Raw genomic sequence first — 16308 nt, 5'->3', positions numbered from 1 at the left:
GTCCAAGTAAAGGTAAAAGATTGAATGGAAACTTGTTGCACTGCACCTAAGGTTACAGTCAGAGCTGCCCAGTTTCGATCCGTCTCGGATCAACATTCTGTGATTCTGAGCAAATTACTTACCACCCGCCCCCCACCTTAAAAAAAAATTGTATAATGTAACTGGTGCTCATGTAGAGCACTCCCATATCTTCGGGTCCACTTCGCACTATATTTAAAAAATTTTTTAGAAAAACGTAAAAATAAGTGACTGATCTGAGCTACGTTTTTTCTGTCTTACTGTATACTGCTTTGTTTCTGGTTGTGTGTTGCCCAGAGCTGCCCCTTCTCTTTTTTTTGTGCTCACAGTTTTTCTGGAGCTTCACCGACAGGTGTGTGGCTCGGATACGTTTGTTTTTGCAGCTAAGTATTGCTGACTTTCGGGTATGTCTTCCACTAATAGAGAATCCAGACAGCTGATCCTGAATCCGCACTCCCCTGTCCAGATTTAGTTTTCTGCGTGTGCAGACAATGATAACGGTCTTTGTTTTCGCCCACCGAGTACATGACTTAATGGCGCACACTGTTTCTGGCAGCAGTTGTATATGTGTTCTATTGCCAAGACTGGCTTGCACGTTTTTAAATCCTTGTCTTTGCTTGCTTTTTGTAGTGCATGGCAGTTTATTTAGGAATTATAATTTTTTTCCTTTGCAGTGCACGACCAGTGAAGGGCATGCAGTGGGGAAAGCCTGTTTACTAAATTGAAACTTTTTGTATGCCAGACTAAGCACCAAATTAGGGTGCGACCACTTGTTTATGGTCGACCTATAATGGGACATGGACTCACAGTGCGTGATCAGGGCTTTAAGTGAGATTAAAAACTGGGGGTCTCTCAAAGGGGCGTGGACAATGTAATAAAATCACGTAAGCTAAAATCTGTGCTTAGCAGAATGTGTCCCCGACTTGTATTTTGCTGTTTTTGTCTTTGCATCCAGATAAATGATGCAAGTAACATCATACCTTCAACTAGTCATGGCTATTTGCTTTGTCAATGGTTGTAAGCAACAACTCTGGCTTGTATATAATATTAAATAAAAAAAAGCTTCCACTTAAAGTCCTGGTGACACCATGACAATGTTGCGGCTCCTGTGTTTTAAAAGGAGAAGGGAAATCTAGAGAGAAAATTACTCTCTTTAAAGGATTTCCCTTCCCTTATAACGCTCACCTGGCATAACATCATGACGTAACTTCTCCAGAAGTGAGCAGTGCGACCATGCGCACATGGATGTGCCTGCTGTCACTGCAGTCCGGAAAAAAACGGACCGCCTGTGCCAGGGCACAAAACGGCGCCCAATAGGGACCCGTTTCGAGGCCCCCTTAAAAAACTGCCAGTGCTCAGCAGTAGGAAACGTGTATGTTTTGGGCCACTCGCCTATTGTATGTATGTGTTTTTATATGGTATTTCGTTGGCTTGAACCCAGCCAAAAGGCAGCACAGCGCTCTGTACATGGTAAATGGCATGCTTATAGTCCATAATATGAGAAGAAGCTGGGTTGTGGATGGTTATTGTATTGTGATATAGTGTTCTTTAACTCCTTGCGTGCTGCCGTTGGCCGTCTCGAGCACTACCTCCGTAGTGCTGCGCACGTCCAGCGACCGACGCGGCCCCACCCGCGCACGGAAACGCCCGCACTGCGGCGGAATTACCGCCGTGGTTAACTGGTTAAAGAGTGGTATATTCAACTCTTTCTTAAACTGAAGCATCAGTGGGATATTTCGGATAGATGCGGGTACATTGCTCCAGAGCCTGGTTGCTGGGATAGAAAGGGCTTGTAGTCACTTTTTTTAGGTTGAGCGTGGGCACCGCTGCTCTGCGAGGCATGCTACATTAGAGTATGGACTTGAAGCCCCGCCCACTCTCCATCCATATTTGTCATTGGCTTGTGTCATTGTCCTTTGTAAATGCTGGCTTTTGATTCCTTAATAGGGTTGTTAGTCCCTTCTTAGTCTGGCCTTGTCTTCATTTGTAACCTCCCATGAGGACTGGCCCTCGGTTGTTACAAGGAACGTCTTATTTTAGTCTGTAAGCACTATTTTTTTTCATGAGATTCACCTACTTGCAGGCAAGACATTCTTTTCTGCAACGCGCTTTCACTTTCAAAGCAGCCCGGACAATGGCGGCTGCTTCTTTGAAATGCAAAAGTTCTTGCTTTTACAAGAATTTGAGCTAATGGCATTGTAAATGACAATGCCTTTTATTTATGTGTCAATTATCAAAATAATAAATAGGCATTTTCATTTACAAATCCAACAGCTTAAACTCTCGCAAAGGCGAGACCTATTGCATTGCAAATGCTTGTTTTTTTACACTTCTTAGTCTGCCGTCTGATGGCATCCAGGCTGCGGGTGTCAGGAAACTGTAGATGTGATGAGAATATCTGCAAGATAAGCGTGGGTGTTGGTCGTAATGGCTTTGCAAATGACCTATTCACCAACTTGCAAGCAGGGACTTACAACACCCTCTTCACTTTATCAAATTTATTTAATTAAACCCTCGCATCCATTTCCTTCCTCCCTGCCAGGGTAGTGGGGCATTGGGGTAACTATTTTGGCAACACGTTGCATAACGGGTGGAAGATTCCAGAAGGTGCAAAATGTGTCTCGTGACTGATTTTCATCGCGTGGAAAAAAATCATCCACTAGCAGCTCACCTCAAGTTTACATTCGCTCTCTGTAAAGACAAACATTGCATTCACGATTATCTGGCTCACGGGCGAATGCCTCGAAAGCATGACCCCTATTTCCTGTAAGGAAAAATTGTAGCTTATGCCCGTACAATCAATTTACGCTCAGCAGAAGAGCCTCTCTTTAGTGCCTCCCAGATCCCTCCCCCACATCTCGGCCCCACACTACATGTAAACACAGAGCAGCCAAATATTGGTTATTCCATTGGAACAACCAACTCGGAAAAAGCTGTCCCTTTCTTGCTGTCCCCTCCCCCACACTTTTCTAAGTGCGTCTCGCCCCTATATTATTTATAGCGTATTTTCCATGTTTAACTAAGCCTCGCCTGTATCGTTTAGTTCGCAACCTTGTAATTATGCATCTTGAACTATGTAACTAATGGAACTCTGTAACCTGCACTACGTTTCCTTGTCTTGAGCTGTTAATTCTTTGCCAGGCCTGTCCTTTCCCTGCAGAAACTGTCTACTCCCGTCACCTGTTTGCTGTGCTGCCCTACTCATTGCCTTGGCTCCTAGAAGCAATGCATTTTTGCTGTGTGCGCCTAACAGAGGCGCAACTAGAGTCAAATTTCGGGGGGGGGGGCTTAAGAAAAAAATTGGGGTGGGGCTGAATCTTTAGGCAATCGGCAGAGTCGAGCTGCAGGGGCTCCTAGAAGGGGTGAAACAACAACAAAGCCCCATTAAGATGCACAAGGTCTTTTAAATACCTGTGAAGTGCTCGGGTGCGGCTGTGAGCGGCCCGGGAAGTGTCTCATTCCGGGCTGCCAGACACGAGGGGGGGGGGGGGGGGGGGCTGAAGCCCTTTGAGGCCAATGGGTGTTGCGCGCCTGGCGCCTAATAAGCAATAAATAAACTTCAGCACCTTGTGAGGAAGCGCTCTTATCCTTATGTCCAATAATTACTCTTCGGGTTCATTGCTGCTTGAACATCGTACTGTTGCGCACACAGCAATATTTTCAACATTATCAGCGCGCATTCTTTAGTTTCTTTAGTTCCTGTAAAGATTAGCTGCATCACTAAGCAGGACCCATCGTCCCCGTGACCACAAAGTAGTCCCTTTATGAGCACACCTCCTTTCCTGCACTAAACAACTTTACTTTATCATTCAACTCGCCCAACTAATGCGCAATAAGATGCTTTTCAGTCAGAAGGCCTGTTATTTTGATGAGTTCTGTAAAAAAAAATTCTGAATGCTTTAGGTATTTTTTTTTTATTTTTTTTTTAGAGTTTTGTATAGCGCGAACCAGACCCGAAGATATCGGATATCAGAGCGCTTTACATAACACCAGTTTCGTTACACAAGGACACATTCATTTTTGTTAGGAACAGGGAATTTAAGTGATTTGCCCAGAATCACAGGATGTTGAGCGTCGTTGCAGAGCCTCGAACTCGGTTCCCCAGCGTCGAAGTCCACCGCTATACCCATGAGGCTACATCTCTCGTATGTAGCTTATTATACTGTAAATATACCCCCCCCCGGCTCCCGGAAGGAGCTATTTATAAACTTGAATCGAACGGAAATGAGAAATCTGAGACCCAGTGCAAAGACTTGCAACTTTGAAACACAAAGCAGGAAATTACCAAGGCAGCAGTTCTACTTCAATCGTGTGTACCCCAGCCGCCATATGCATGATGGCATTTAGGCACAGGAAGTTTTTCCACTTTTCCTTAATTCCACTACCGCACTCAAGGCAACCATTCTGTGTATCATTGGAAGCTAGCCCAGACTGCACTCAGACCTTTCTTTGGTAGTATGGTTGGGTACGTTGTATCGTCATGAATGGTGTACATGTGTCTTTAAGAAGCTCATCCACAGCACAGTGACCATTCATCTACACTGTAGCAGAGCCAGATAGTGAGAGACTGCATCACCTTTGTATTGACGTCATGTACATTTTCCACATATCAGGAGGCATTGTCTAGCAGCATCTGAATTACTGTAATGCTTCTTCTACTGAACCATGATATGGATAGACTTCTCTTAACACGTTGGTGTGAGAGATAGTGTGGAACACAGGGTACTTCAGACCAATATTCTGTCTTATGCCTTAGGTTTAATAATGGTATCACTACAGAACGGAACACAGTTCCTTGGTTAGGGTTGAATGCAAACAAAAGACTGGTCTTCAGTTTTGCTCCCGTCAGCCCTGCGAGGATTACAGTCATTGTCCAAGAGAAGATCGCTTAGATCACCCTCTGAAGAAAGGAAAGTCCAGGACGTTTAGTGCTGGGGTTGTTTCAGGGTTGTTCTCATTAATATCCTGCATTTGCAATGATAGGATTGCCCTGGATAAATCTAGTGATTCTTTTTACACTCTGGCACTCTCTGGTTGCGTTTACTCAACCTTACATCTGACGTGTTTGCTGACTATGTTAGCAATAAGTTAATGTTTTGTGCCGATGTTTGAATGGTCCCCCGACAGCCGATAAACACAAACTTGAAGTTATGATCCATCACTTGGATTGCAGCAGATGGAATTTTATTTCATGCACTTCCCAGTGGCTTAGATCGTGGGAGTGAATCTCTTGGTACGCTCCTAGTAGGTTGTCTGTTCCAGAGATCGGCTCAACTGGTTTCGTCCGGTGTCATTCTGGTTATTGGCATGGAACAGCTGTCCTTCCTCTCCATGCTCAACTTTAGGGGCATTCAGTTACTTATTTTTTAGAGTTGCTGTTCCATGCTGTCTTTTATCTTCTCTTCCCATATCTGCATTTATGTTTTTCTGCAGAGGGGGAGGCAAATAATAACATCTGGTAAGATGGGATGTCTGGAGCATCTCTTCGTGTTAACACAACTTCTTCTTGTTTGTTAGTTTTGTAATCAAAACTAAATTACCTGCACTTATCTGCCTGAAGTGGATGGATAAAGTCTGGGCAATAGCAGTAGGGAAGTGGTGGGTTCAGTGTTGGTGATTATGGGATTAACATTACTGGGAATGACCCATCCAGTTAGGACACTGGTTTATGTGTTTCCTTTCGGACACCCCAAAAATCCGGAAAGAATAAACAAGTTTACTTCATTTTATCCTTTGGTAATCGAGAGCTCAGTCAAGCCAGTGCAGCTGAAACTCCAGCAAACATTTTTCTGTGCTGAGATGTCTTACAATCTTCCTCTACACTAAAAATTAAGTCGGCATGTTCTAAAAATACAGATGTCGAAGAGGAATAGATACCAACAGAAGAAGTGAAAACCCCTGTGTTTTGAAAGTGGAGTTGGAGAAACAGGAACTTTTTTTAATACAACCACAATGACAAAGTTGGATCAGATCAGAAGAAATATGTTCTATTTCTAAGATGGTATATCTGGAAAAGGAGTCTCCAGCTTAAAAAGAGCGTTGCAGAAAATCTATAAACATAGGATGGAAGCAAGGTCTATGCAACTAAAATGAAAGTTTATGAGGTATATGGGATTAGGCCGGAGATGAAAAAAGAGCATCCCTACTGAAAGCTGGCAGGTTGGAGGGCAAGTCCAAAAGAGAACCGGAAAAACCTGAGATGGGTCTTCAACCGAAGCAAGAGTGGAATATTGGAGGGGTTTGTGTGTGTGCCAGGGTTCAAAGAATGATAGTCCGATGAAAAAGTGGAATTCCTGGCTCCTTTGAAGAGTAGAAGCTGGCTGCATACATACAAAGAAACATGTGGGATGTTATTAATGGCTTTTCTTTTAATCATCTGTCTTTTAAACCTAGGGAGGATGACATCAGTGTAGTGCCTTTTGTTTGATGATCATCCAGACAACCATACCTGATTTAACTATTCTCATGTAGTTGCAGTTAAGCGCTAGGGTTATCTAACTTTTGACTGGTTGCCAAGATTTCCTCTAGCAAGATTTATGTGTCTGCTTTGTTGGCTGCGCTGTGTGCTAAATTTATCACAAATTATAATTGAAGTGTTTCATCACTGGCCTCATTTTCAAATTCTTTGGCCAGTTTTTAGGGAATGCTCATTGTTTAAAATATATCCTAGCTTTCAGGTTCCCACCTCTTTAATTCATGGAAATTTCAGAGCTCTTGTAATTTATTTGCGCTGTGTGCCCAGAGCAAACACTCTCTTGCAGTAGTTCAGATGTTAATGTTAAGATTGTTACCCGCACTCGGATGCCCTGTTGTGGTCTTGTTTTCAACAGCTCACTTTCCTCTTGGTTATTTGAGGTTTTAACACACAGGCTGTGATTCTGGCCCAGTCTTGATGAAGACCCGACATGATGATTAGGATTCACACACATAAAAGGGTCGAAACATCAACGATATTCTTTGGTATTCCCGCAAACCTGCCAAGCTTGTCCCACGTGTATTTATTGATAGGATACTGACTTGGATAGGCATCTGTTCCTACGGGATACCCTGAAAACGAATAATGTATGTATCATTGTAGTTTGTGTTTGTTTTAAGTCCATGATTTGAATGTATTTTCATTTTCTTGTATATGTCTTCAGTCCTTGTTTTTTCATTTTGTATGTCCATTAACAGTCCGGTGCTATTACATAAGTTATTGTGATTTATTATCATTTCCAGCACTCTGATATATGATCATTTAATATACCATAAGATTCTTAATTTTGGTTGTCGGTGTCATTTTGGTCCATATCCAAGCATGATTGAGTCATCAGACCAACAGAAATGATTTGTGTATTAAGTATTGTCTGTTGTAAAAGAATTACATTTCCCCACAGAACAAATTGTTGTTGCATACCACTAGAGTCCCCTGGTTCTGAGGGATACTGGGTCATCCCATTAATATTAATGGAGATCAGATCATGGCACACTTGCAAAAGTCAGTTCCATGTGAGCGGTTTATCGCATGTTAGGTTGTTGTAAAAAAAAAAAAAAAGGTCTTTGGGCATATTTCTGCTGCAGATTTGTGTGGGAAACAGTGCAACTAAAATACGTGTTTGTACATGGAAAGAGTTTCCATTCTGAATGTTACCTTTCCGAACGATTGCATTTTCTGGCCCATTGTTTTTGTATCGAACTTCCACCCGTTGATGTTAACCCTGTTTTTATCACTGAAATGATACCATGCTTGCCTGAGGGCAGGCTAATTCTTTTGATCCCTTCAGCACATTCCTCCCATGAACTCACTAAGGCCTTGTCTTGGAGTCCAAGAAATCATTTGAAACAAACCTTCAGATATCCAAGACAGACCAGCTCCAGTAACATTCCACTTCCGAAATCTGGAGATCCTGGTCACCAGGGTTATTTCTGGTGTCCACTAATTCAATCTCTGCTTTTCTTCATTCGTTTTGAAACTTCTGATACTGTCTACTGCTGCATCCAAGATGGCACTTACACTCACAGGACATTGTAACTCTGCTGCCCTCACAAATCGTGTGTGTCCACCACCAGAGTTGGGTGATTTCACCCTTCTGTGTCTCGTGACGATAGTGAATGAAACTCTCAGTTTCATGTACAAAAGGGCTAGCAGAAATGGCATTTGTAGAAGAGGCTGTTGTTCTCATTAAGTTTATGCTGATCCTACCTCATTGGAGTTTGGGATCTCAGACCGTATTTGGAACCAGAGAACAGGGGGGTGGGCGTTGGTTTATCTTTATATCTTTTGTTTATTGAGGAATAGACATGTTGTGACAATGTATAGTCTACCCTTGTTTACGCCACAATTGCTACTTTCAGTATATGCTGTTGTCCTGTGCTTTGTGTTGCTCCAACAATGCCTATTATTTGCACTGGTTAATGTATGGCTACACCTTTCTTCCTGGTAAACTGTACAGACTTGTCTTCTACGGCTATGATGTATTGGTTAACACTGCAAGCATTTACATTGCACGGTTCCCAGTGATTAACATGACTGTATTTGGGCGTTGTCCTCTATTCTAAAATCAATAAAATATTGTTCTTAAAAATAAAAAGTTTATGCTTATCCTACAACTTCTCTTTCAGTGGCAGATATTTCTTAGAAAATGCGAGAGCTTAAGTGGGCACTTGAATGTTATCACAATATGCCAATAAATGGCTAACCAAGAAGAGTCCCTGAACTAGCAACTATAAAATTACATGCTTTACCTTTTTACGCAAATAATTTGGTTTTAGACAACTGGAGAACAGTCAATCGAAATACTTGATTGGAATAGTCACATGTTCCACCCTAGTTCACCAGTAAAACAGGATGTTCCCTTGGGTGTGGATAGATGAAGTGAGCCAAAGGGTCAAGAGAAAAAAATTACAAATTAAGTCAAGAATTCTTACAATTTATTGAGAATACAAAAAGGTTTTTTTTAAAACGAAGAGTGGACCAGAAGGATCCCACTCCACACAACTAAAACCATAAAAAAGTTTTTACATTCAATATTGGCCAGCAAGATTGAAACAGAAAAGACAGAAAGGACTGTAAGACATAGAATAATGCAATACTGATTGTATATTCGGACCCGTTTGTAAACACCTAAGCTATGTACACCATCATTTTGTCTATCAGCAAAAGATGTCGAGATCATGAATTATACTTGGTGTAGCGTCGACACGTTTCGGTGGTATTTCAAAGTTCTATCCACCTTTATCAAGACAATGTTTTGATTTCTGTCAGGGTTCAGGGGTCGATATAATTGCCCTGGGAGTCCGTGTTAGGAAGATATTTTCAGATTCTATGTTATTCGGTATTTGTGTAGAAATTGTTAAAACCGCAAAACAAGTTGAAGCTGCCTAAAGAGTGCTTCTGCTAATATAAGCTTTTGCGCATGAAGTATGGGCTATCCAGAATTGTTATGCTCCATGTTGTTTTGCTTCTTTTCTTTCTAATTTTAAAACCCTAGCTCAGCCAGACACCATCACAGAGACTCATTCCTAGAGGTACTGCCAAAAAGATCCTCTGGGAGACTGATGTGAGCACCTTTAGCCATCTAACAGATACTCTAAAAAGAGCTGTCTGTAAGAACTGTCACATCTTGAATACAGTTGACACACCTTGAAAAACCAATGTTTGCCCTGAAACAGAGCAGGAACATTAATGACATAGTGGGACCTCTGGTGACTCAGGGGAACAATCTGGACACTCTATGGACATTACACTGTGTCAAGGGACATTTCCCATGCGGATCATGCATCCCCCTCCCCCAATCTTAAACTCAGATTGATATGGGTCTCAGAACACCCTGGATATCAAATTATCATACGAATAGCAACACTAGTGGGGTGATGTATTTAATCACCTGTCCCTGCAAACTCCATTTTGTGGGTATGACCACTCGCAAAGTCAAGAGGAGGGTTGTTGAACACCGCAGTTTTCTGCAAAGCGGATCAACGCTTGTACAAGAAATATGGGAGGACAATATTCCTGGCAGGCAGAAATTTGTATTAATCGCTTCTGCTTACCTTTTAGGATCCGGTCCCTAACAGAAGTTGAATAGCACTGATCATACTCCGTATTTACTTTAGGGCCTTAAGGTGACTTTTTGAAAGAAACACTGCGATTTCATTCATGCTTCCTTAAGTATTTGAAAAAACCCAATGCTGAGTGCTAGGTGGCTAAATTGTAACATTAGGGTGAAGTCTCTACGGGCCTTCAAATTTTGCCATATTATTATATTTAATTGTGAGGAGTCGCACATAATTTGCAGTACTTTGTGTTAGTCTGCAAGCATGAATATGTTGATAGTTACTAGACTTTTAGAGCATGTGGCCAAATTGTAATAGACCAGTCCGAATTGCCGTTTGGGAACCTTTAATCTCGTATGACTGAAAATATTTGTTACACAATGCTGGCACTGATTTGCAAGGCCCTGTTAGTTTAATAACCTCGCCCACCCTACCATTAGCTGTCCTCTCTGACTGCAGGTTCTAAATGCAAGGTTGTTTTTGCTGTTAGCAGGGCTGTGTGCCATAAATTCCTTTGCTTGAAACTGACTTCTTAACATCAAAAGATGTAGAAATTAATGTTACTCTCATTATGTGCTATTGTTTCTACTTATTTACAACAAGGGGTGGTGATGGACAGAGTCTCTGAATTAAGCAGAGTACTCTCACCCAGTCAAGAGATCAGGGCTAGATCCAACACCGTTTTTTAGCTCATTGCACCATCCCAGTTTCAGAACCTGGCTGTATGCAAATTAGTCTGTCCCTGGCCCAGTGCATCATGGGAACAGGGCAGACCAGACTACAAAAGCCAATTCTTACACTGGGAAGGAAACAAGCTTCCGGGGACCGGTTTCTGCCATTTCAGGCGTCTTCGGCCCGGCTTGCTTGAATCCTGATGGTGCAATGAGCAAGGGACTCACATCTGAGTATACCCTTCCACGCTTAGGGTGGACAAAATTATTTACAACAAGGGGTGGTGATGGACAGAGTCTCTGAATTAAGCAGAGTACTCTCACCCAGTCAAGAGATCAGGGCTAGATCCAACACCGTTTTTCTAGCTCATTGCACCATCCCAGTTTCAGAACCTGGCTGTCTGCAAATTAGTCTGCCCCTGGCCCAGTGCATCATGGGAACAGGGCAGACCAGACTACAAAAGCCAATTCTTACACTGGGAAGGAAACAAGCTTCCGGGGACCGGTTTCTGCCATTTCAGGCGTCTTCGGCCCGGCTTGCTTGAATCCTGATGGTGCAATGAGCAAGGGACTCACATCTGAGTATACCCTTCCACGCTTAGGGTGGACAAAATTATTTACAACAAGGGGTGGTGATGGACAGAGTCTCTGAATTAAGCAGAGTACTCTCACCCAGTCAGGAGATCAGGGCTAGATCCAACACCGTTTTTTAGCTCATTGCACCATCCCAGTTTCAGAACCTGGCTGTATGCAAATTAGTCTGTCCCTGGCCCAGTGCATCATGGGAACAGGGCAGACCAGACTACAAAAGCCAATTCTTACACTGGGAAGGAAACAAGCTTCCGGGGACCGGTTTCTGCCATTTCAGGCGTCTTCGGCCCGGTTTGCTTGAATCCTGAGGGTGCAATGAGCAAGGGACTCACATCTGAGTATACCCTTCCACGCTTAGGGTGGACAAAATTATTTACAACAAGGGGTGGTGATGGACAGAGTCTCTGAATTAAGCAGAGTACTCTCACCCAGTCAAGAGATCAGGGCTAGATCCAACACCGTTTTTTAGCTCATTGCACCATCCCAGTTTCAGAACCTGGCTGTATGCAAATTAGTCTGTCCCTGGCTCAGTGCATCATGGGAACAGGGCAGACCAGACTACAAAAGCCAATTCTTACACTGGGAAGGAAACAAGCTTCCGGGGACCGGTTTCTGCCATTTCAGGCGTCTTCGGCCCGGCTTGCTTGAATCCTGATGGTGCAATGAGCAAGGGACTCACATCTGAGTATACCCTTCCACGCTTAGGGTGGACAAAATTATTTACAACAAGGGGTGGTGATGGACAGAGTCTCTGAATTAAGCAGAGTACTCTCACCCAGTCAAGAGATCAGGGCTAGATCCAACACCGTTTTTTAGCTCATTGCACCATCCCAGTTTCTACTTAAGCATTTCCTGCCTGGAAAGTGGCATTTAAGGTTCTAAGGCTGATGTACTACTACTACCTGAAGAGGCAGAAAGGTGTATGTAAGAGTTGGGCTGTAATATCCCTGCATAGCATTTACATACTATCGCTGTATCTGAAGCCAGCTGCAGAGCAAGGTCAGGAGGGTGTCCGCATATCCAGCCGGTGATGCCGTGCACCTGGAGGCCTTTGATTTCACATTGTGCAGCATAAATGTCTACAGTGCTTGTTATCTTTCTTGTGAACTTTTGCTGTTGTGGGGTGCTCGGTCTGACTCAGATGCTCTGTATAGACCTGTTAATTTTGATGTGAACATTTACTGTTGTAAAACACTTTGATACCTTCTGGTCTATCTAGCGCTATATAAAACTTTCAAATAAATCAATATCATCCAAAGTATTACGATGTAAAAATAAAACAAATAAACTTTTTTTTAATTGGCAGTCCTACCACACCCAAACAAAACCTGCAAGGACCCCTTCTCTCCACACGCATATCCTGCCAGGGACCATTCTCTAAAACATTTGTATTGATGCAGAGAAAGGGTGAAGCATGCAGTTAGAGTTGCGAGAGGACCACTGCTTTGTGGCGGCATCTGTCCTTTCCATTGGCTCTTTTTGTGTGGGGGAGTAGGACCACTGTGAAGCAGCATTCAGCTTGCCACTTACAAAAGATGTGTTAAGATGAGAGCAGGCGCTCTCCGAGGATGTGGTCAGTGCCACATTCCTCTCATCTGCACTCTATTTTGTTTATTAATGCGATAGAGGCTATCGGGCACAGTATTGGCTTAATTGATACATATTTACTCACCAAAGAGAACTCTCAATATTTTCATCTCTCTACGTGTTCTTATGCGACGTATAGATCTGCCTTGGCTTGTATTTTGACCTGAACGAATTCTTACTGTGTACGCATGATGCCTGCAGCTTGTAGTCTTAGCAATGTCCGGTGTGCTGTAAGGTTAGCGTGGTTAAATGGGGTCTGTGAAATATGATAGTTAACCAAAAAACTGAGTTTTGTATAATGCAGGATGTATCTTCTACTCTGACCAATCGGCAGATAGTATAGCAGTCGAAGTGTGTGCGGTATAATCAAACTATGTTTCTTTTTTCTGTTTGTAGACGTCTCCACCTCAACAAAAAGGCGTCGGATAAACAGCCTTATAGCAAGCTACCTGGAGTGTCGCTTCTGAAACCGCTGAAAGGTGTTGACCCTAACCTTATCAACAACTTGGAAACCTTCTTTGAGCTGGAATACCCAAATGTAGGTGAACCCATTTAAAAAAAAAAAAAAAAAAAGTTTCCTGATACTGTGTTGCTCCAGATGGTGTTCTCAAAAGTTTGTATGTAGGCAACATTATGAAGAGCAGAGCATTAGGAGTGGCTTTACGTTTCACAGTATGACGTTTGAGCTGTTTTAGCTGAGCGATAGGTGACCGCTTGATCGTCTTCATAATGTGTCTATGTAACCATTCTTACCGTGTCCTTGAGCAAATGAAGTAGACTTGGAGACATTTGCTCTTAGACATAATTAACCCCTCATTTTCTTCTATATTTGGACACCAGTATTTTTATAATAAAGCTCAGTATTTTCTCTGTTGGCTTAACCTTAACAAAAAAATATTCTCATGCAACATATACAAATAAGCCAATATCCTACTCACTAACCACAAGTTTGAAAAGCTTCTATATGTTCATCAGAACCACACTCACTGGAAAAAATCAATCCAAATTCTTTATAGGCTCATTAGACTTATCACTACCAAGCAACATATTCCAACATATAAATACAATCGTACCTATCTAGAATAAGACATACTCCTTTTCCCTGAAAACCTCCATAACGCAACACAGTTTGAGTTAGTTTTTCAAGCATTAATTGGTTTCTGCAGGGTTTTTTTGGGCCCAACCCCTCCACGAAAATCCCTGACCAACACAGGAATTCTGTATTTATTGTTGACATGTCTGGAGATAAGAACTTGTGACCTTTCAGATATTAAAAATAGGTTTAAGCTAGATCCTCCTCCAATACATCATACGGAGTTCAGGATGGCAAAAATTGGTCATACATTTCTATGACCGTTTGGTCCTTTTTCTCTACAGCTCAGCTGGTTCTTGTGATATTTATCAGGGTTTACGTATGTAATCTTTGTAGAGGCTTCTATCCCAGCACTGCAACACAATATTCTATTTTTTTCTCCAATATTCTATTTTTTTTATTTGAAACAAGATCGGGTGCTCAAATTAAGCCATGACGTTAATGTTTGTGTAACCGAATGTACGACCTCCAGCACTCCACATCAGAGCTTCTTCCTCTCCTTTAATTCCGCAAGATGTTGAAGACCTGGCTTTTCCGATAACTAACTTACCATTGACTGGGCTAGGCGCACGCAACTACTCCTCACCAGGATACCCTCCCGAGTGATAGTGAGCTTTACTAATATATGTGTGTGTGTGTGTGTGTGTATATATATATATATATATATATATATATATATATATATATATATATATATATATATATTACAGGAACTTCGTTTTTTCTGTCAGCTTGCTGCAAATTAACGAACCGGACCCAATTAGGTAAATTTACTTGCTTTATTCACTCAAGTGCATCACTCCATCCGCCATGGCGCGTTTCGGGCCCTGAAGCCCTTGATCACATATATATACTTGCTTGATAAAATGTGATTCGGAGATCTTTTACTGCAGCGGGCCTCTACATCATCACACATTGGTAGGCATGTTTGTAGCCATTGTCACACTTGTTGACTAGTAGACATTTGGCAGAGAGAGAGTTACCAGGATCACACGTTCTGGATAAATGATGGATTTGGCATTAGATATCCAGTATTATGAAATCCGAATGGGTATGTAAGCAGGTGTTTTACAAAAGTCTGATTTAGAAAAGACACGGTCTCCTTGCTCCACAGCCAACAAGATAGCCACCAGAGCACGTCCGTTCTTGTCAGCTGTGCCATTGTTTCCTGTTTGGCAGCACTCTTGAGGCCTCAGTCTCTTAGTCACGGGGCGCGTATGTTCTGAAGGACTCTGACCTAACCTCGGCAACGGAGGGAGGGAGGTGTGTAATCAAAGTTCAGAGCGTTGCTCTGGCACCACGCGTGCATTGAAGGTCGGTGAGCAGCGCCTGAAGGCTTTCCTTATTATCTCTGTGTGCTTTCAGATACCACCTTCAGTCAGGCTGCCTCGGTTCCAAGTGAGCTTGTTGCTGACGGTGGAAACGCTGACCGCTCGCAGAGGCTCTACATTATTTATGCCAGGGGGGAAATAATTATCGAGGCAGCTGTCTCTTTAAGTACTGTGTGCTCCGGAAGTTAATGGCCTATCTACGATGTGTGACCAAACCAAGAGTTATCAGACAAGCTGAGCTGATGAATCGCCGCAGTTGATACCGGGAACATTTTGTAACTTGTTTTGAAATATGAAATTATGAAATACTGTTGTTCTTACCCAGAAAATGAATGTCCGTTATGAAAGCTGTCAGTTTGCGCTCATTGTAATATGCTTATTGTCGACTGTGAAATAACTGCCTGCGAACCGAGTTGGGGGCCCTGAGCAGGTGCCGAACAGCAACACTGACCGTTCACATACCTGCCAGGTAAAACTAACATCTCACCGTGTGAGAAGGGGGTGGAGCCTTGTGCAGCCGAAGCACCTGGGAGGCACTTTTGCCCCCGCCCCCAATCACCCTCTCCTAAAACCAGAGAAAAAGCTTCCGGAGGCTGGCGCCGATGTCCTGTGGTTTTCACACCACCTAATGGACGTCGAAAGCTCAACAACTCTGAAAATGAGCTAGAAATCTACTATTTATAGTGGTTTCCAGCTCGTTTTCCCCACCACAGTGTGATATTTGCTCCTCACCTGGTGGCCGTGTGATGGGAGCCGATATCGTGTGTCACACTGTGGCACCGTGTGAGTTGGCAGGTATGCACTCAGTATGAAATTAAAGCTGTTGGAGCGTGTGGTTCTATTGAACGCTCAGGAGCAGGGACACGAGTCCTCCGGTGCTGTACACAGTTGCACAGTTCAGCCTATTGGTATCTGACTGCGTGAGCTGTCAGAGGGGGTGGGAGTTGAGGGTAGTTATCAGCCAACGCTGCAAGGGATTAGGAAC

At 42.9% G+C, this 16308-nt stretch overlaps 1 protein-coding gene across 1 annotated transcript in view; it reads left to right on the top strand.

Moving 5' to 3' along the window:
* Positions 1-16308, top strand: part of UGCG (UDP-glucose ceramide glucosyltransferase) — a 100086-nt gene that overhangs the window by 8504 nt on the left and 75274 nt on the right. The window contains exon 2 of the mRNA XM_078676647.1: positions 13296-13437. Coding sequence (XP_078532773.1) covers positions 13296-13437 — 142 coding nt within the window. The remainder of the gene's footprint in view (positions 1-13295; positions 13438-16308) is intronic.

The sequence above is a fragment of the Lissotriton helveticus genome, chromosome 2_1 (assembly GCF_964261635.1).
Source record: "Lissotriton helveticus chromosome 2_1, aLisHel1.1, whole genome shotgun sequence".
In the NCBI taxonomy this organism is placed as follows: domain Eukaryota; kingdom Metazoa; phylum Chordata; class Amphibia; order Caudata; family Salamandridae; genus Lissotriton; species Lissotriton helveticus.
This window is presented reverse-complemented; position numbering and strand designations above follow the sequence as displayed.